Raw genomic sequence first — 22,196 nt, 5'->3', positions numbered from 1 at the left:
ACGTTACCTGTCTTTTTTTTTTTTTTTAATTAGCTCTGCTGGCCTTAAGCAATGCTTGATTACATCAGAGTTAATTTCAAGGCACAAAAAGCTGTGCCAGTCATAAAATAGCAAGACATTTCTGCACACTTTCACACATTCTTCTTTTTAAAACAGTCATTTCAGTGCTGTTGGCTTTGTGTGTAAGAATATATCAAAGATTCGCATGGTGTGACGTATCCAAGAACCTGTCAAATAACACTCCAGGTCGCTCGTTTTGTTCCGACGTGAACATGCCTACATGCACACGCTAAAGATCAGATTTCCCTCCAAGTTCACAGCTGTAAAAGAAAGAAAGGTTTTCACTCTTGAGGTATTTCTTTTTGTGGCATGCCAACTCATTAATAGGGTTCCCTTCACACTGGACTTGGAATGCACCGTGGCTTCACACTCAGTCAGAATGTAGATTGTCTCCGCAGAATCTTAGAGATGCCTTCTGGGATGCATCAAGAGAGCGCTGCGCTCCCAATTACGCATCATGGAGCGTGAGATTTTCCTGTTATGAGAGTACAGTTACAATCAGCTGTGAGACTGTGGAGCCTCATTATTACGGCGGCAGAATACAGCATCTGTAGCTTACCGACTGCCTAAAGGAGCCTGGTAAGAACAGTGGTAGCTTCTCCTCTGGCATGGACCCACCTATCTATTGAAAAATGTGAAAAGAAGGGTTGCCGTTCAGAGTGGTCAACCTAACCATGCTCACTCTGGGCAGGCAGAGCTCTAAATGATACAACAAAATGCTCTCAGTACTTTGCCTCACACCACTGCTATGGTCGCAGCATAAGGGTCTCATCAAGCTGCAGAGACGATCAATCTGAAATCCAGTATGTCCGTAATCACAGTGCCATGTCAGAGCCTTGCACATGAAAGTTGAGAGTTCCTGGTGAAACGGGGTTTGCAGCAGCGGCTGAATGGTTCAAAAACCTGGCAGGGAGGCATTGGAGTCGGTGGTATGGTTATTTACCATTAATGGAAGAGATGGTTTGAATTTCTCTCTATGTTCTTTGGCCATGCTCTGCATCCATGACGCTTCTTTTTCAACACTTCTAGGATTTGTGGTTGTAGTTCTGGCTTTTGAGATGCCAGTCAGATGTTGTAGTCATCGGTCTCGGTCTTGAGACCGCTTATTGATGCACATCTCCAACTTGCACATAGGGTGGTAAAAATGAAAGAACTTTTCAACTCTCATAGGAAAAATGCTCTTGGGATGCGATCAATAAAACATTCTTACCTCAAATATGGTGAGGAAAACGTAAAAGGACAAGGTGGACGAAAGAAGCACAACAGTACAACTTCTGTAACGTACTCCAGTACAGCACCTGCTTTCTCTCAGGATGTCACGTACTGAAGGTGTTTGTTCCCCCACATCAAGACTTAAACACGATGTCAGAGGTACAGAAACCTACCAGATCTATAAGACAACTCCACAGATTAAAAGGAAAGGTCTTAAAGACATTGTACCCCCTGCATTGTTGTGCAATAGGTGGGAAAAACCTATTTAACGTGCTACAGTCAGAGTGCAGTGGTGCCATTCCTTCCTGTTGTAGACGTCCTGTGAATAAGAGAGCTTGTATCGGTCATGGAGACCACGCTCTGTGTTACTGTAACATGAAGGGGTTCAGCCTTTTAAGTTATGGTTTCAGAACGCCCACCGGAGAGAGTGGACACAGTCTCCTCATCGGACACTGAGCATCTGTTTGCTGATGAATAGCTGTAGGCTTGCCACAAAAAAAGAAAAATAAATAGTGTTAGATAACTCTCTGAGCCGAAATGCCAGCATGCTCGCCTCAACCTCTTCCGTCCTCTAAAATCTGATGGGAAGATGAGTGATGCATCATCAGAGAGCGTTCTGGATCAGAGCCTCCACCCCGCCCCCTCCACTGCGCTCTTTTGTGCGGCGGGATAAGAGGAAATCCCCATGATCCATCACTCCGTATCGCACATTTTTCCCCCCTATTTTCCTGTTCATACGTCTATAGTGGGAGTGGGGAGAAAAGAGTGATGGATACGGAGGCCCTTTTAACTGTGCCTGTCAAAAGCTAATTCCACCTCGTTGCTGCCCTTCGCCTTTGATATGCCTTACAGTCTGCTAGTGCAGCTAAACCACTGCAAGCTGGTGCTCTTCAAATACTTGGGCGCTGTCAGAACACTTCAAGTTTTCAGCCAAAGTTTCTGACATCCGAAAGAGTCGACGATGTGAACAGCCTTTCTGATGCTCAGGAGGTAAGTGAAGCAGGCGAGGCTGCTGCTGGAGTGTTTGTTCTTAGTTGCCTTCTGAAAGAGATTTGTCAATAATTCAGTTGTCTTCAACAGATTTATTGAACATCTTTATCTACTGCCTTGAAATTATGTCTTCAAGATAAGGAGGACGTTTCTATAGTCACATTAAAAATAAGTTTGCATTAAAGGAATATGTCTAATTACATACTGGCACCTTCCTAAAATAATGACCCAAGTAATTTTTTTTTGCCCTAAAAGATTTTGGCAATAAAAAAAATAAATAAAATAAATAAAAAATAAAAAAGACTTAGGCCATTATTTTAGGAATTTGGCGTTCATTTGGCCTTGCACCACAGAGCCACACTCTGAGACGTTCGCTTCAGACTCCATTTGTTTCCCGATAGAGGTCGTATGTCATTGTAATGCAGAAATGCATAAAACACGCTTCCCAAACACGGAATCCGACGTAGTATAATTCATGCATATCGCTTGGATCAGCAAGCCTCGAACAGACAGCAAGACAATATAATTTGTGAATTATGCATGCACAGCGCTCATTAATGCACGGTTGACAATGTTAGCGGATTGAATAAAACCCCAAAACAAATTCCGCCGCACAACAAAAGCATATGCGGAGCTGCTCCGCCTCGCCATATGCTTGCAGTAAGTCCTGCCGGCAGCCGCAGTAATTCCTCAAACAAAACCTGATCCCGCTCCTTTACAGCTACATCTATTTTCATTTGTCCCTCCTCCTGGACACAGATTCATGTTGGTACATACAGTAAAGCGAGCGTCTGAGTAAGCAACGCCGAGTCCATTAGAGACCGGCAGATTGATTCAGCCGCTAAATAATGCAGGCATTGAAAGAGACAAACAGGCGAGCGATATTCAGCGCTGTAGTTAACGTCATGTACACTTTATTGACGAAGAGAACTAAGAAGAATACTTCCGTGTTGCAAGTCTGGAACTGTGGCAAAAGAGGAAATCAGTCCTGTGCCGGAGACGTCACAGGCGATTCGAATGGATTCCAGATATACAGGTGGCACACGTTTATTGGTGGCTGCTTGGATGAGGATGTGTAAAAAAAAAATTGTATCAATGAAACTTTTATTGCAGCAAGATTAGCTCAATTTAAAATTTTGTTTTTTTAGTGTAATTAATCATTTTGAAGAAATCATAAGAGAAATCAGATATTGAAATATTTCAATTAAAATGAAGGTACATGAATGTAATTTTATACTTTATCCACGTTAAGTTGGTCCAGGTTTCTGGTGATACGTATATAGTGATCAATACCTGGGTTTCCATTTCAAATGTGTGCAAAATGTTGCCAAAATGCCACTAATGTAAAAAAAAAAAGACACAATTTCACAATTATGGCGTTTCCATTAAATAAGAAACGCAATGAAAATGACACGTTTATGTTTATTGATTAAAAAACATGCCGCGTCATCACACTCCTACCACTCCATGCCGTCGTCTTTTTCTTCTACTCCAGCAGTGACATCCGGTTGTTGATCGCATGACTTGCATGATGTGAAAAAAAAGTGTTTCTACTGCATTTTCTTCTGAAATACACTAATTTTGATACAGTTGAAACACCACCTCATTGTAGCGCAAAAACCTTTTTATAGAAAAACATGAGTTTTTTTTAAATTGCAGAGTTTACATTGATTTAATTTAATTCAATCGTAATTGAAATCTGCGCAATTTTAAGTCCAGTGGAAACGCAGTTAATGACTTTCGGTACCTAAAGGGTATAAATAAGCTGTGGCTCAAATATCTGTTTCTTTTTGTCACTGGCTACTATCTCGACACCACAAACCAATAAAGACAGTTAAAATAAATACAACGCTTATTGTTCAGCTGCAGCAGAAACTGCCATGTTGGGGTCACCAGATCGCCAAAACAATTTTCGGATTCTAACAACATGCCAGTTGGTTTTCTGTCCTACCATCACAAATGTCAAAATGTATTTTAACTGGAACCGTGTACTTTAACCAGATGAAACTAACAGTCTTTTCGGCAGCAAACAGTCCAGGTGGGTTTGGCGTGAAACTAACACAGAGCAGCACCTCATGCCAACTGTGAAAAAAGGTGAAACATCTGTGATGCTGTGAACATATTTTCTTCCAAAGATCCCAGGAAACCTCATTACTGTGCAGAGCATCGTGAAGTCATTGAAATGAGAGACTTTACACATTAAATGTAAATGTGATGACATCAATGTGGGTCAATGCAGGATAGTGATCCAAAACATTTGCCTAAATCAAGACAGTGATATTCTATCGGAGCCTGTAGACCTAAATCCTGTAGAAAACCTGCAGATATTAGAGCATAAAAGAAAATCTAGGAGCTAGACTGAGGAAGTACGTTATCAATAATTGCCTCACAAGTGACTTTTAACATTGGATTATTTAGCTAATATAAATTTTTCTTTTTCCCATGAAAAATTATAGGACAGCAATAATTGTAAGGCTTTTCACACATCTTTACCACTGGTAGCAATAAATGTTCATAAAATCTGATTCTAATACACGACGTTTCAAACTAAATCAAAGCCAAGACCGACAAAAGCACTCTTCCATCTATCTATAAATCACAGACGCATTTCATTTCTGAAATGAGAAATGTTGGGAACCAGACGGATTGATATAGGGTACCCTGCTTTATCCAACATCCCACATTATGGAAGTCTTCCAGTAATCCTCCACATTTATCATTATCCATTTGCTAAATTGTAAACTCAGGGTCCCTCCGGGGCTCCGCCTCCACGAAACGACCGCGCTTGTTGGAAAGGGCTCGCCTATGGTGAGCGCCCACCGTCATTTGCAGTTTGACGGACACAGGCGCAGCGTTGATTTAGAAAGTGCCAGAACGGCTCCGTTTTACACAGATGGCTGCCACTCATAACGACACTCTTGTCCTTTTCAAGGTGACTGCTTTCACTGCAGCCCGCTGGAAACGTCTGATTCAAACATGACTGAGAGTCACTCTGCCTTTGTCTGGTCGCAGCAGTAGTCTGCGGTGTCTGAATGTTCCCACGTATGGCAAAGAAAGAAAACAAAATTAATTGGAAAGATTTTGTTATGTTTTGTGATTTGAGATAGCAGTAGCTTTTCCTGACGCCATGAAGATTATGAGGACATGCGTCCTGTTTTGACCTGCTTCCGAACCACGTAAGATTCTTGCAGACAGTTGAGAGAAAACAACAACAACAACAATAACAACAACGCCCCCTAACGCTGCCTCCAGGGGAACAGGATAAATCTAGCCGCCCTGCGCACACAAATAGAAGTGGATTTTAGAGGCAAGCAAAAATGTTTGGCATAAACTCTTTTCCTTTTATAGTAGAAATCTCCGCATTTGATGGCGAAATCTTTGAAATTCCTTCCAATATTTACCCACAGACACAGTGAGAAGCAATATATCAGAGTAGAGTAGAGCGGGGTTTTTTTAATAGATTGCACTTTCACTGAACTTCAGAGCTGCTTCAGCACAACAATCATGTTTACAATCTGAGAACTTTACATTTATTACTATCGAGAGTTAAAAAAAAAAAGAAAAACTAAAAGTGCATCAAGAAAATAAGGAAACTTTCTTGCTGGATTGATACATAAATTGATGCATATTGTGACTAAGAGATTAACCCCCTCCTCCACATGTACAGTCTCTCTGCCTTAACAACAACAACAACAACAAAAAAACACCACCACACACCTGGAGGGATTCGGCTCCGTTTCTACAGAGGTTAATCAGTTGTGCTTAAAATTTCCTGTTCTATAATTGTATCAATGCAGCAGCTGTTCAGAATAATCTGAAGGTGTCGTCCGACTACATCTACAAACTGTTTCAAAACAGCGGCTGTCACTTCGCCACCTGAAACAAAGCACATCTTAGCAACAGCGCTGGAATTTTTATAAACATATTATTGGTTGTCCTGGAGAGTAGGGAGGTTATTTGAAAAAAAAAAAAAAAGAAAAAAAAAGAGAGAGACTAAAGGAGTTGTGCAAGAACTAACATGTTTTCATGGTCAAAATCGCTGGATTTATACATTGCTTGTTCAAATACACGATAAACATGCAGTGCTGTTCCTCACCTCTACTGGCGCTGCCTCAAACAGTCTGTCTGCCTTAAACAAAAGTGACACACGTCCTTTGCTCTCTCTCTTTAAGCTGAAAATATACATGTGCAAGTGCACATGTCGACATCTAATATAGTTAATGAGTGTGTGTAACATATTCAGTCTGTCTGATTGGCCCTAAATGTGCAGTGAAAATGCACAGGGTGAGGCAGGAAGTACCAGGCGTCGCTGTGAGGGAGCAGAGCAACAGACGCTCCACTACACATTATAAAAACCTCAAAAATATTAGGAAAAAAATACAGGAAGGACATGTTTTTTTTCTTACAATCAAGTGATGATATTTATGAAGAAGGACAGGCAATCAAATGTCAGATGTTAGATCCTATGCAATTTTCAATTTGAATAAAGAAGAGAGAAAGAGAGAGTGAGTGATGTTAACTCAGCATTTCAAAATCTCAATCAAATAATGTTTTTTCTTCTTGCCATCATATCAGAACAGTACGAAAGGGATTGAAACATAGCTAAAAGGTTTTTAAGTAACTAAATTAAGGTCAACACTGAAATATTAGCTTTTATTTTGGATTTCATATATTGATCCATCTGACTCCAGCCGGTGCCTCACCGGTCATGAACCTCGCTGATAAAATGCCTTAATGTACGATCAATGTTGCAATGTTGTAAAATAATACCCACACTACAACTTGCAGCTTTTGTGTTTTCGTTCTTGGGCTTCTGGAAATAAAAAGGAGCTTTTTTGTTTTGCATCGACCAATGTGTCAATTCAAACCTGCCTGGAAGCTGTTAATACAAGCTTTTTACGACCAGAGATTTTATGTGATTTCCAATAATATACTGTGAGAAAATGTGGTTTTGTGACTCAAAAAAAAAAAAATATCTACCAGCAGAAGGTTGCTGTAAAATGGGAATGATAACTAACATCAAATCATTTTAGTAGTATATGATATAACATGATGCAGCCATTGCTGTGAGCGTTTCTACAGGGTGGGCCATAAGTTTCCATACATAGGAGAATGAAAACCGTATATTTCTTTGTATTTCAGATACCCAAGAAGACGCGTTTCACAAAAGACCAAAGAATTGAAATTATACTGGTGGCTGGATCAGGAAGCAGTTGCATGGTTGCGCAAAACTTTAACAGAAAACATGGAACGAGCGTCACACACATGACGCTGTGGCAAAACTTATTTGTAAGTTTCAGAAAAGTGGAAATGTTGCAGATCAACCACGAAATGGTCCAAGACGTGCAGTGACTACACAGTTGATGCATCTGTGTAAAACAGTTGTCCAATGTAAAATGTTTACTTTTTCTATGTATGGAAACTTATGGCCCACCCTGAATAATACATCAGTACTTTACTCGGAGAAATAAAGGGATGTGTAGCTACATGGTTTGTGAAGGAACAATGGAAGTATGACATGGAAATCTGATGGGACAGTATGGCACTGCAAAGGTATAGAAAGAAAGCATCAATGTTACGATTGGCGTCGTAAGGTTAATTATACAAACATGAATGTGCAGGTACCCGTCCCTGATTGGCTTTCCAGAAGACGACGGAAAGGTCTAACTGGCTGCTTCCCGGAGGTGACGAATATAAAGGCTGCTGAAGCGGACTTCCTGTGTTCCATCCTCTACTCATCTCCACCTCTTTCTTTAGTTCATCTGTTGTCAGAGTTCTGGAGGGGAGGAGTGAGCTGCCGTTTATGTTTTCTTAATTTTCTCATGTTTTTCTTAGTTAGGAAGGTCAGTTTTTGTCCTTTGGTTTATTTACTTTCAATTAGGTAAGTTTCTGTTACCATTTAGATAGTTTCCTTTTGTTTGTTGTTTTCGTTTATTGCTCGCTCTGAAGCCAAGTACTCCGATTGCAACATCTTTATCAAAAATACATCATTTTTAAAATAAATAATTATCAACTGTTCAACTTTGTGTGTGTCAGTTGTTGAGATCTGAGGAGGATGGATCCTTCATGTTGCGACCCGGCCACCCATAGACTGGCCGTAACAATCAATAATCCTGAGTCACCTAATCAGTTAGGTGCATTTTTTTTTTTTTTTTACCTTCAAATCTCTAAATAATAAATGCTGCTGGAAGGAAAAAAGGAAGAACAAAGAAAGCAAGAAAGAGAGAAAGAAAAAGAAAAACTTCTGTTGAGTGCATTTTCTCCTTCATTTATTTGAAGGCTTTATTCCCCGTGCGTTCGTTTTCATTTTGCTGCTTATTCTTGTTCCACATGTGGTCCCTTGTCACTGATTGCTCAAAATCCATTGTTCATTTGTTGTTTTTCCTCGCTGTGTCTGCATTTGCTACAGGGATTTATTTGTTTGCTGCAGGGTTGTCAGAGCAGATGTTGATTGATTTTCACATGTATTGTCCACGATGCCGTCTGACGGTTAGATTCTGCTTTACCGCCGCAGCTCATTCTAGTCATTTTATTTATTTATTTTTTAGAGAGAGATTACTTTTCCCCCCCCTCACTCTCCATCTTTGCACTTTAGACAGCTGTGACTGATGTGTGACTTTTCGTTCTACAGCTACACACACACTGACCTGGACAAGATCAAATCTCGGCATTACACTCTTTTTCAGGTACTCGTGAGTTTTTAGGTTACTTAAACCTGGGAGAATCTCTCTCTGAGAAGTAATTAGGATGCAGAGAATGCTCACTGGGTCGGCGATGTTTAGCTTAATTAACTGTTGAAAATTTCAGCTCTGGAAAATCGTAATGCAGGTCATTTAAATGGAAAATAAAATTCTCGTTAGGGTTGGGCAGTGCCGCGCTACGAAAAAAGGAACTGTCTCCTTACCCAAGATGTTTCAGATCATCCATCTTTAATCACAGACAAAGATAACTGAAGTAAATACAAAATCTTAAAGATTGTTTTGCTTATGAGACCAAGCTAAAAAGTAATCACTGCTCAACTTAAACATTTGTTGCTGCCACAAACATTGGCAATAACTGGGCAGAGGCTTTTCTGCTAAGCTAAAGTGACAGCACCTCGAACCGATTTATGTTGTAACCAAAGACAGGACATTGATGCTGTTCCAAAACTTTTTTTTCTTTCACCATTTATATTCAGACTTGTTTGTGACATTTGGCTGCATGATCCAAGTGGACTCCAGCTTAGGGTCGTAAATTGATGGCCAAAAAGCTTCCTTCTGGATCGTCTGCGAGAGAGCAGGCCATTAGACTACCAGCATGATTGACTGTCAAAGTGATGCTCTTTTTCTGAAATGGTATTAGATTCACACCAGATGGAACCGAGGTAAGTGAGGCCTGCGGTGCTTTAAAGGTTCTGGGTTTTTCTTTGCCTTCCTGGATGAGGATCAGCGTAGTCGTACTTTTTTCACCTATGGTTGTGTTATTAAAGGGGCAGTGCTTTGTGAAGTCGACTTTTTTGAGCTTCACATCATATTAGGATGTTAATCTCTCATCAAAGACATACCTGGAGTGTTGCTTTGATTTATGCATGTTTGAGAAATCCTTTATTCTCCGGTGGCAGCCATTCAGCTGTGCAAAACACCTAGGTGGACCTAGCCCCGCCTTCAACGATGAAGCTCCTCCTCGGGGGCTGCAGGTTCTAAGCTACTGAACTTAAGGCGTTAAATCAAGAAGTCAAAATTTCTTTGAAGTGATATTTAACATAGACAACTGGAGGTAACATAGTTACTTGATTGTGCTATAAAATTGCACTAAGTGCCTGGAAAGTACATAATACTGTGCCTTTAACCCTTTCTTACATGAATTATGATCCTTTGTGTCAGGATTTTTTTCAATTTTCTTTTCTTAAGACTTAAAAAAAAGGTAGGAAAAAAATTTAGTAAAGCACATTTTTTATTTTTTTTTTAGGTGATCAATTGTAATTTTCCCCAAATACAAAGTTGTTATTTGAAAAATACATCAGTAGTTTTGTTCTTTATGGGTTATCTGATGGCACAATATTTTTTTTTACCGTTTACAGTAGGAGGAGGGACAGGGTCAGTTGGCGTGCTTTTTTTTGTGTCTGATGGCCATATTGGATTTAACAAAAATAATTTATTGCATTTTTGCATGACTGCCTAACTGTTTAAAGATTAGATGAATTTCTATTGAGAAGCAATTTCTGAGAATTATATAATTTCAGAGAAAAACACAACACATTGCATCTTGAAACCAAAAAGACCCACATATTTATTTCAAGTCGTCCCAATTAAAATGTGGATGCAGCCCAAAATTACGTCTAAATATTATTCATGCCAAAACAGCTGTAATCAACTGGCAGGGAGGCAAGAGTTTTCACTCCTGAAATTAGCTGGTTGGTAAAAACGTAATTTGCAGAGTGGAAGATTTCCCGTTTAATTTGTTTGACAAAGAATATATGTAAAGTCAAGCCAAAACCAAACATAATAAAAATAATGAAGTGTCAGCTGTCATCACTTTTTAATGACTACTTGAGACGTATAGGGCTCCAAGTTAAGTGAAGTGTAATTATGTCCCGATCCCGTAGAACCGCTGCTCCCGCCAGACTTTAATTAGCTCTACTTTCTCCACTGCGGGCAGATTATGACCAGATGCCTCTGGGCCCCGTCCAGGTGGAAATAAAGACAAGGTTTTAAAGGAAGGGGAAAAAATATATATAAATAAATAAATAAATCATTTTTCGGTTCATTAACTAGGAAAGCAGTCCAATGTGAGTTTATTATATGTCATGAGGAGAAGCGAGCCGCCCGGTGAGATCACACTTCGTTTCCTGGACTGATTGATTGGGCTGCTGTGAAATGAGACAGACATCATGAAGTACTTTGGATGGCTTCCTGCTGGCTAAGTGAGCTTCTGAGCAGATTGTTTTGGTAAACTCATCTAGACTTCACTTATTAGCCTTCTGGCACCAACGTGGGAGCCTTCTTGTGTGAAGTTGCAATGCACGAAACGAAGGCTTCCAAAAGTACGAACGGCATTAAATCAGGTTCAGGGAGAATAACTGGGGCTTGATAAAGAAACAATCTGCTGCACAGCTTCCCTGTGGGTTCTTCCGACAATGTTCAGAATTGTATTAAATTTTAATTAACATTTTTAATCTTCGCTAGATAACGTTTTTATTCTTGTTTTGAAGACAAGAATTTGCTCATTTTTGAAATTGTATTCATCAAAGGGAGCAGGAAATTCACACGGTTATATCTAGAAAGGTAAAAACTATCATTGTACACATATAACAAAACATAAATTGCTTTAGATAGTCTTATTTAGAGTGTAGAGTAGCTGGATTGTATAATCTCTGGCACACTGATCTCATGACTGAGAATAAATAATGAAAGAAGAAATAATCACTTTTAAAATGTTCAAGTAGCAGCACAGTTTGGTTTACTCGAGATCAAAACTATTCAGTTATTTGCTTTATAGAGCACGTTTGTTTCACCTAAAATTAGCTCTATTATTAGATTTCCGTAGTGCTACTTTCTGCACCTTTTCATGTTTTAAACAACATTCGTTTGCATTTTTAGATTGATTTATTTATGTTTTTAGGTAATTTACAAGGTGACAGCTGATCATTTTAAATCAGCTGTTATCTAGCCTATTCAGTCATGAATAAGGATGACAAAAAGGCTTCACATAAACAGTGTGTCTCTGTAACATCTCCGTGTTTACCATATTGAGGGAGATTTTTGAATGTTATGAAATGTGAAGGTCTGCTCTAGTAAGCTTGAACTCTGTTTTGGCACCAGTTTTGTTCCATAATACTTTTGACCACAAACATGTTTTGTGGCCCAGTGAACAGAGTTGGGGAGTTTTCCTTTGCTCTGTATAGATAACAGCATCAAAGGATGGAAAATCCTGGACAGCTCATGATGTTAAAGATAAGTGAAGCAGATACCTGAATACTTTTAGCGCAACACACCGTGGGCAAATGTAACATGCATGTTTCCACTCCTGTGGAACCAACTCTCCTGTGGTGGGATTTGATGCAGCACAAATCATAGCTTTAAGTAAATAACACTTCACTGAAGCAAACACAGTTTTAACTCCTGCTAAGTCGGGGTGCTGCAGATTTAATGGCAACGTTGATCACTTTTGAGAGAGTACATGCAGCTGCTCTGAAATTTACACAAGCAATATCTAAAGTAATCTTTTCATTTTACCATCCTGTTTTTTTCTTTTTTTTCCCCAGTCTGGAAGTAATAATATTCTAGAGTGCACCCAGTCAGAGTCCTGACTTGAAACTGATAAGGAATCAGTTGATGGAGCTAAAGATTAGGTCAAAGGCAAGGAAGTCCTCCAACGTCAAAGACTTGGAGCTCTTCATCATAGATTATTAAAAGATATATCGTTGGAAGAATTGGAACATGATCAGTAACTGAATTCTGTAATTACTGACTGTAATCAGACAAAATACTTTTCCATTGAAGGGTATGCATGATTTTCAACAGGATGTCTGTAGAAATATATATTTTTTTACATTTAAAGGAAACAGAAACGGATGTATTTTTTTAATACAATACTTCTTTTTTTTAGCATTGATCAGTCATATTATTCCATAAAAATCTTTTTAAATCTAAATCTGAATGATATTGAAAACTTTAATAATCTCATTCAACCAACGTAGATTCACTCATGTCAGAATGTTAAATACTTGGAGTGGGTCCAACAGAAGGCAGCTTGACCTATTTTCTGATTAATTTGTTACTGCTCATAGACTGCTTAAATCATTGCATTTTCACATTCAAATGATCAGTTAAATATTAATATGGAGAAAAAAAATACACTATCAAGTAATGGCAAAAGTAGCCTTACTCTCCCGTAACACAGCAGCAGACTCAAATTCACACCATTCAGTCAAAATGGTTGTGCATCATAAGCATCAACCCTATTGCACTGATTCTACAAAATGCTCTCTCTTTTTTCTCCATTTTTAGACCCACGTAGTGTTTTGAGCTGCAGCAACTGACACAGCACTGTAAGAAACCATGACGCAGCAGTTTTAGAGTGCAGAGGAAGATCAGATTGTCTTCTGATAACCACATCTCCCATTACTTTACTTATTCTATGCTACATACACTTCGATATTGGAGTAAATAACACATTTTTTCCCCCTGCATTTTCTTTTCTACCCCGTTGCAGGCGTCCCTGGTGTGGTGCTTTCCTGTGGGCCCATTTCTCTTTCCTGTCCCTCACCTCCCAGATGGCCGAGGCAGATGGCTTACCATCCTGCTGAACACGTCTTACTGTCAAAACAGTGTTCTCCTATCAAGCGTCGCCCACTATCTAATGGCTGAACATGGGACGCGATTACTGGTGTCCAGAGCTGGACAACATTTTACCAACTGTCATTTCATAACTACCATTATGTTCAGTCTGGCAAAATGAACTCAGGCACAATTAGATTGCAAAATGTTAATGGACTTAAATAAAACATGCTTCGCTTTTGATTCTTTTAAAGTGCACTAATTTAAAAGACGTATTCACAACATATTCTGAAGTGAACAGCACATTGCCAGCTTTTCTGCTTCTCTGGAGATTTCCCAGTTCTCTGTAGAGCATTTATGTCACAAAAGAAAAGCAAGTGATGTTAAAATGTGCAGTGATTACACAACCTCATATTCTGAATCAGCTGCTTGTCTCCAGTTGATTTTTATGTGTGACATAATGTTTGCAGATGAGAGTTGTGACTGTATTGTACATTTTAACAAACAAAAAGCAAAACGCTCGTCTCCTGAGATGCGCGGTAAGTGCGGCGCTCAGCAGAGCAGGAGGGGTGTGAGATTCATCACAAAGTAAACTCATACGGACGCTTCTGGTAGAATTCATCATTTCTGCTCAAGATCATTTTTCTCTGCTTACACGTGGAGCGGTAGGTGAGCACCAAGTTCAGACGAGTCGTTTACAATTGTTTGCAAGTGTATCCAACACGATGTTGGTTATGGAGACAGAAAGAATGTTGTGTTTGGCTGCGTCAGGTCTTCATCAAGTAAAATGCCTTCAGCACCTATAAGGTGCCCACATTGCTCTCAACCACAAACTTTACACACCAGACACGTTTCTCCAAAAAAAAACTGGCAAAGAAAAACTTGTAAAGAGTGTCATACATATGTACTACAGCCTCTTTTACTCTGACACCCCTGAATTAATAGCACAATCAACTGCCTCTAGAAGTCAACCAATTTGTAGGTAGACTCCACCTTCATTTTCAGGCTCAATCCAGTATATATATTTTTTAATTAGAAGGAGAAACATCAAAGAACAATCAGCATCGGACCAAAAAACACCAAGTATAAATACAAAGAACAGAAACTAAAGCAGGACAGGGTTGTAAAAAAATTATTTCAAACTCTGAACATCTCACAGATCATTGTTCAATGTATTATCCAAAAATGGAAATAGCCTAACATATGCATAAAGTGATTTAATAGTGCTATTTTATAGCACAATCAAAATAAATTTGATTGTGCTTGAAATTAGGATCTTGAAATTGGGTCTCTGTCTCTTTAAAAGCTTTTTCTCTTTCTGAAACTCCGTCTTCAGGAAGTCATCACAACATGGGTCCTCTGTTAACCCTTTAACAACGTTTTCACCAGTGTTTCGCTGAGAAGTAGCTCGTAATAATGAGTGCAGCCGATGCACAGTCCCACCAGCTGTTTGCTAATTGCTCCTGGCTAGTCTGAAGGAGCTGAGCACCGGAGTCACAGGTGAGGGCTGCTCTGCGATTTAGAAGTACAGAAGCTTGGAAACTGCAGCTCCAAGGAGCAACAGCATCTTGTTGCCACGGGAGATTAAAGGATTCCTCAGACATGCATGGAAGAATCAAGGCAACACTCCAGCTGTGTTTCTGATGAAAGAATAACATTACAAGGTGATGAACAGCTCAGAAATGTTGATTTTTCATAATACTGTCCCTTTTGAAAAGCAGTCGAACTTTCACACAGCCACCTACCAAAACACAGCTGTCGGGACTTGAAAGAAGCTTTTCCCAGAACGGATCCACCTTCACAACAAAATATATTTCAGTGTGTGGTTGTAACGTGAACAAAGCAGAAAAAGTTTAAGGCGTCTGAATAGAAAGTGCTACAAACTTTCTAATTATGGACAGTAGGAATGAAAACAGAAAAAGCTCCTCCGCATTGATTTAAATAATTTCCGTACATAATTTTCGAGCATCTTGCCGGTTTTCTTTGTTTCTGCAGATTCATTCCAGCTTCTGATCATTTACAAGTCCTGGCCCCCGTAAGTTATTTCACACCTCAGCACACCGGAAACTCGAATGAGATGTTTAATTAATTTTTTCTGCCATTAACTTTATTCTATCACATTCCACTCGAATAGAGTGGCACCCTCGTAACCGTGTGCTGCATAATCACATTTCTGCACGTCCTTGCTTCCCAACTTGAGGGAAGCAGTTTGCTGCTCCCTTAAAGCCTTTTTCATCCGCACCGAGTTGGCGGCCCACAAGTAAACATGCAAGTAACCTTCCCCCGGACGAACCCTGCCTTTTGTCAGCTCGCTGCAGTCATTGATACTCCGGTATTGTGGGCTGCTCTGGCTAATTGCTAAACATGTCCTTGTCAATCAAGCCTCTCCCCAACTGGCAACCCGCTCAGCTCATTTTGACGAACAGCCCGGGAGGAGTAATTGTGGTCCACCCGGCAGTCGCCTGACTCCGTTCCATTAGTGGCTGTATATTGCAAATGAGTCAAGCTGGTTGTTCATCGTAGACCTATTCAAGCTTAGGCATGAACTCAATGGCATTTTTTTTTTTTTTTTTTTACAGATGGGTCAAAAAGAAAGAGGAGTGAGGGAATTAATTGTGTTTCCAGGCAGTGCGGGATGTTTTCTTCATTTCATGAACCACAACGCCTGAGCAAGTGTAAAACGGTGAGAAATTTGAGTCACTAAGCAGCTTAGTGTGGGAGAGAGCTGAACCCAGTGTAGCGATTTATCAGGCGTCTTGATTATATTCAGATACTGAAATCATATCAGTCTTGCATCCATCGAAAGTCAATATGAAGGGTTAATTTATTTTAATCAGCTAGCCCGTCGCATGATTTGAGTAGAAATAAAATAAAATGTATTTATCAGAAAATATGTATGAGACTCACTATGTTCGCACACTATGTATTATCCCTTTCATACTACAGTGGACAGCTGTCTAAAAGTCATTTTCTTGTGCTTGTGGATTTTTATGTTATAAATGCTCACAGACCACTGAAGTGGACACTAATGCATCATAAGATACACTATCAACTACTGGCCTTCGGGTGCAGAAATTATTTTAGTTAAATCCAATATGGCCGACAGACAAAAAAGCACGGCAACTGACCCGGTCCCTCCTTCTGCTGTAGACGACTCCTGCAAGTAAAAAAAATATTGTGACATAAGATAACCTCTACAGAACAATACTACTGATGTATTTTTCAAATAATAACTTTGTTTTTGGAGAAAATTACAATTGATCACCGAAAAAAAAATAAAAATAAAACAATTTTTTTTACAAAAAATTTTGTCTTAGGTTTTTTTATGCCTTAAGAAAATAAAAAAAAATTGAAAAAATGTGAAAAAATCCTGTGATTAGTTTCAATTTATATTGAAACTAGTCACAAAGGACGCTTAATCATATATATTTTAATGATGAACTCTCTCAAATTCTACATATATGACGTAGCTCAAAAGGAAAGCTTTGAAAGAGACAAAAGGGATGAACTTTTGAGTTATCAAAGTAATGAAACACCCCTCAATAAGTCAGACTGGGCCTCTTGACCTGTATTCCTAACTGCCCCGTCTTCTCAGGTCCGCTCACAGGGCAACCATTTTGTTTTGTCACAAACCAATCCTGTACAAGCGTTTCTTTTGGTTCTGATCTGGTTGGTTGGTTTTGTCTCTTCTTCCTGTAATTTTGACCACTTAATCCGCTTTATATTACAGCCACACCCACCCAGTCGCACTCACCAAAGCACACACGTTTAAACACCAATGCAGAGATCGGTAGGCAGCGCGGGGTTAAGCGTCTTGCCCAGAGGCACAGCGATGTGCAACAGGAGGAAGCCGGATTCGAGCCAGCAACTTTCCAACTGCAAGACAATTACTCTACCCACCTACTCTACTCTCTCTGAGGGTTAAGAACAAATGTTACCTGTGTGACCAAAGCTACTGACTAATTCAAGGTCTAAAACATGCAATCTACTTCTTAGAATAAAATATTATAAGTTTAACACCCAGTACAGTAGGTTATAACCCACCATTCAATAACCATGGATCATTTCAAAAGTTTAATGAATTTCAAGCAAACAAACCAAGGATAATTTGTTTTAAAGAGCGTTATTTAACATGTATCGCCATACATCTAAACAAATTGATCATATTGATGTATGTCAGACAGTCTCAACACATCATCTGCAGGATGAAGTGGTGTTTTTCCTTAAAGGTGTAAAAATGTGGGTCCATTTTAAGTTTTTTTTTTTTTTTTTTCCAGCTCCTGTAGCTGAATGGATCTTGCCCACAAACCTCATCTGACACAGCAGTGTGGTTTCCTGAGGTGCCCAAGCGGCTTCCCGGAATGACAAAACAGTGCCTAACCCCGGGGGAGGCTGAGACACAACAGAAACTGCTGAGTTATCACTCTATGATAACGGCAGTACAACGATCAGCTAGAAACACGAGAGGCCAGATGACTGTATCATTACTGCAGCTGGCAGCAAAAACATGCTATTTATATAGAAGGAAAGCTACTCAGTGGGGTATAATGGGAGGCTTTGAAATGGTCATCAACAACCATAAATGTCTCTGGCTCCAATAAAGCACTGCAGCAATTTGTAACCCAAGATCCATTCTCCAGCCTCAGTTCAAGTGCTTTTTTTTTTTTTTTTTTTTTTTTTTTTAGTAAAGCACCAAGCACCTCAGATGTGTCATTAAAGCCATCTCGAGATTCTGAAACGGGCGTAGGGGAGTCGATGTAAAATGAGGAGTTGGATCTTTCGAGCGTTCCTCTCTCCAATAATCCCAAGGAGGGCGTCCGGATTCAGAGAGGTTCCACTTGGCTGGAGAGAAACATTTTCTGAATTTAAAAGCTAACCAATTCTTCAGCATGCCACCCGCTCACATGAAGCGTTAAATTCAACTCAAAGTAGCAGCGAAAAAAAGGAGATTTGCATTTTTTTTTTCCTATACCAGCTTTAGAGCTCTATGGGTTGGTTGAAGATTTGCATTATGGGGATTTTTTCCCCCTTCTACTCCCAACTAAAGGAACTTAAATGTGTCATCATAGCTTCCTTTGGCACCCCTTGGGTTTTGTGTGCTAAGCTTCATCCCTTAGGCAGAGAAACATTCAAAACTCCATTAAAAGTGCTTTTAAAAAGTCAGAAAATAAATTTCACAAACAGTCCGGGAAGAGCCGTTCAACCCTACACCGACACAAATTATTGGATTTCTAATTACAGCGTTTTTGTGGAGGCTGGGATTTGACACAAAATCATCCAGCTTAAAAAAAAAAGAAAGAAAAAAGATCTAATTAAAAGTTTGTTTTTTATTGCAGAAAATCTCAGAAAAAACTTTTTACCCCCCCTTCTAATCCGCTGCCTTTTAATTAAGACAAATCAAATTCTCACCAGAAATCAAGCTGCATTATAAATCCCCTGTGATAACATGCAGCTCCTTTGGAAAAGTACATCCATGGAACGTTTCTCGTATTGTTACAATAACGTACTCCAGTCTGGTCTCCTCGGCTTAAGTTAAGTTGCATGCGCTGCCATGTATTGGCAGGTTTCCAATTGTGCCACAGTCTTGCCATTTTCAGATGACGGACTGAACAGTTCTGTGTTTGGATTAGGTTATAATCTATGTTTGGATTATAACCTAATCTTGCTGTTAACTTTTCCACAACTTTGCCGTCACAGAGCAGTAGTTGGATGAGATGAATGTACACAAATCCATATTCATATGTTCTGCTGCCAGCTGGTAGCATGGACTGATTTCATTTAGCAATTTTAGAATAAAAAGTGTTGCCTTCAAATTCACACCACATGCTTCAAATTTGTGTTTAAAACCACAAATAGTTCTCCTTCACAGTTATGTAATACTTTATTTTGGAATCATATGGATGCCCAATGAAATATTTTTTTGGTTGTAATATGACAAAGTGTGACAACGGCCAACAGGAATAAATACTCTTGTTCTGTGTTTGGAACAAGAGTATTCAGTTTTCAGTGTGGTATAACACAGCCCCTCACCCGCATGCCCAGCTCGATGTTCTCTCCTCCGTACACCTCCATGCCAGGATCCAGCAGACCGATCTCTCCAAAGTATTCCCGGTCGACCACAAAGGAGCAGCCAATCATAGCCGGAGTCCTGAATAACCGGAGAAAGACAGATTAAAAAAAAAAAAAAAACAACATTTAAAGACACTTTTTAAACTCTTTCTTCCAAAATTCCTCCTCAGGTTCTTCCACGGTAGCCAACCAATGTGCCTCTAATGTAGAAGTAAGAAGAGAATCTACTTATGGTCCTGCTTCCTAAAAAGGCTCAGAGTCTCTATCTGCACTCAGAGGATGAGTTTTACTATCACATTTCAAAACAAAGCATCTCTTAGACAGAAGTTATTTTTTGGGAGACGGAGGCACGGGGGCAACAAAAGGACCCTCCATATCTATTTTTCACTTTATTGCGTGCTGCACTGCAGTCTGCTTCAGAATTCTGTTCAGCTTCCACCTCAGCACAGACAGAAGCTTTAGAGATTAGGGAACATATGACTAAAACTGATAAATTAAAGTTTTACATCAGGCAGGTATAAAAAGAAAAATTCATATGGAAATGGTTTCTCATTTATGTGGCGTTCTCAAGTAGTAATGCTGATCTATCTTGATAAATTTGATCTAAGTCAACATACTTCTTTAAAGCTGCCTCAAGTTTTCAGTACTGGGCTTCAGTTGTTCTTTTTTTCTTTTTAATTGGATTTGGCAAAGTCAATTTTCTCCGTAAATGTTGATCTTGTAAGAACTATAGTCGGATTTGTTTGAATTTGGACGGAACAAGTCAGATACTTCGCAGGAGCACAAGTTCTGCTTGTACAAAGAAATGTTATATGTAACTTTTGTCAGTCTTCTTGACATGAAGGACATCAGCTAAACTGATAAACTGAAATGACTATTGACCCAACCCAGAAACCAGAGACGTCTTGATCCACGATGCATAAAATGTCCTCATATCATTCTTTTCACTTGGCAAATTAAGGACAAAGCTACAGATGAGCTAAATGACATTCTAACTGGGATGAAACAGTGAATGGTTTCAATGATTACCTTGGCTGTAGTGTAGGAGCCATTTAGCTTTTCCGGTATTTATCGCCACTAGGGGGCATATTTCATTTTGTGTCTGGAGGGCCATAGGGTTATTTAAGGTCAAGTGTGATTCTGTTTGGGTGTTGCTAGCGGGAGGAGGTAAACGGTTTTCTACTGTGCTTGGTTTGGATTTTATGTGGTTCTAAATGGAAATGGCAAAACAATAGATATTGCAAAGAAAATAACTGGCTTTATGATTATGAGTCAAGTTGAATATTGGCATAGCAAATTTTGATTGAGTGCCTGGCAGAAACAACAGCAACCACTGGCCTAAAATACAGGATTTTAGCAGCTATAAGTAGCTTAGGATAACAACGGTTTCTATTGAAACGATAAATGCAATCATATGCGTTTTCTCAGACGAGTTGCAGCCGATACAAAGAGATAGTCGCATATGGATAAAAGCTCTTCTAACATCCTCTCTGCTTATAAAAACACAACAGGATAAATGCTGGGTGCATTGTGTGTTCAGGCTGCAGACTGTCATTCATCCCTGACAGATATTATTTAATATAGAAGGCATTCATTGAGGCTGAAGTTAAACTGCGATGCATATTTTTCTCTGTTACATATGCATTAGGGTGCCAGGCTCATTAAGGGGGGAAACAACATGATTCTGATTAACAAACACCAGCTGCACCCTCTTAACTAAAAGGACTCAGACAAGAGCCGCATCATATAGAGACTGAGCGCAACTAATAAGAAATATTTTGAAACAAACAAGAGAGAGCGTGTTTCTACCTGGGCGAGGCAGAAAAACCGCTGACCCACCTGCCGCTGGCAACCGGAGGAGCAAAAACCATCGAGCGACTCAGAAAAGCTTATCGAAGCTTTTACCGCAAAGACTTTATGAGCACCAAGAGTTCTGAGAAGCACTCTTCAGACGCAGCAGCCCTCAAAGATACTTCACCGACAAAGTAATCGGGACACTTGGCAACGGGACTAAAGGCAAGTTAGATCACTAAAAGCAGGTAGCTTTGTCCTTATTTACATATGAGTAAGGCCAATGGATTGTTAGCACAGGAGGCACAGAAGTGGAGTTTTTTAGAATAGAGCCATTTGTTTTCATTTTCTTTACCTGATATATTTGCATTCTCACTGAGGTAAAATCTCTCGCGTTCTATTAGAAGTTGTGTATATGACTGGGAATGTTTCTAGGCTGCAAAATGTTACATCAATAATCGATTTATATTGATGTCATGTAGCCTCCGAAATTGTAGTTGACTTGATGGTCAAGTGGCCTGTTGCAATACTGATAAAACACAATGTGTTATTTTCCACTTTGAAGCCACAGAGTTTCTCAGAGTAAACAGTTAAACCCAAATTTTTCATGCCCTCAGTAGATCAGGATGTAAAAGTATTTATTCAACCAAGACGTTTGTACAGGTAAGAATGAGGCTGGCATCTATGGAAAGAAAGTAAAATTATAGAAAAGGAAAGTAAATTCTTGTTTGGTTACAATCAATTAAAAATGGCATGTAAAAAAATGTACAATATTCCCAATAATCAGTAGAAAGCATGACTGGCTTTTTTTATTTT

The 22,196-nt window shown here is 39.4% G+C and overlaps 1 protein-coding gene across 1 annotated transcript in view; it reads right to left on the bottom strand.

Moving 5' to 3' along the window:
• Positions 1-19,668, bottom strand: part of LOC103141350 (polypeptide N-acetylgalactosaminyltransferase 9) — a 42,988-nt gene extending 23,320 nt beyond the window's left edge. The window contains exon 1 of the mRNA XM_007556974.2: positions 19,551-19,668. Within this exon, the coding sequence (XP_007557036.2) occupies positions 19,551-19,658 (108 nt within the window). The 5' untranslated portion in view covers positions 19,659-19,668. The remainder of the gene's footprint in view (positions 1-19,550) is intronic.
• Between the last annotated feature and the right edge of the window lie 2,528 nt (positions 19,669-22,196).

This window comes from Poecilia formosa, unplaced genomic scaffold, assembly GCF_000485575.1.
Source record: "Poecilia formosa unplaced genomic scaffold, Poecilia_formosa-5.1.2 Scaffold82, whole genome shotgun sequence".
NCBI classification, from domain to species: domain Eukaryota; kingdom Metazoa; phylum Chordata; class Actinopteri; order Cyprinodontiformes; family Poeciliidae; genus Poecilia; species Poecilia formosa.
This window is presented reverse-complemented; position numbering and strand designations above follow the sequence as displayed.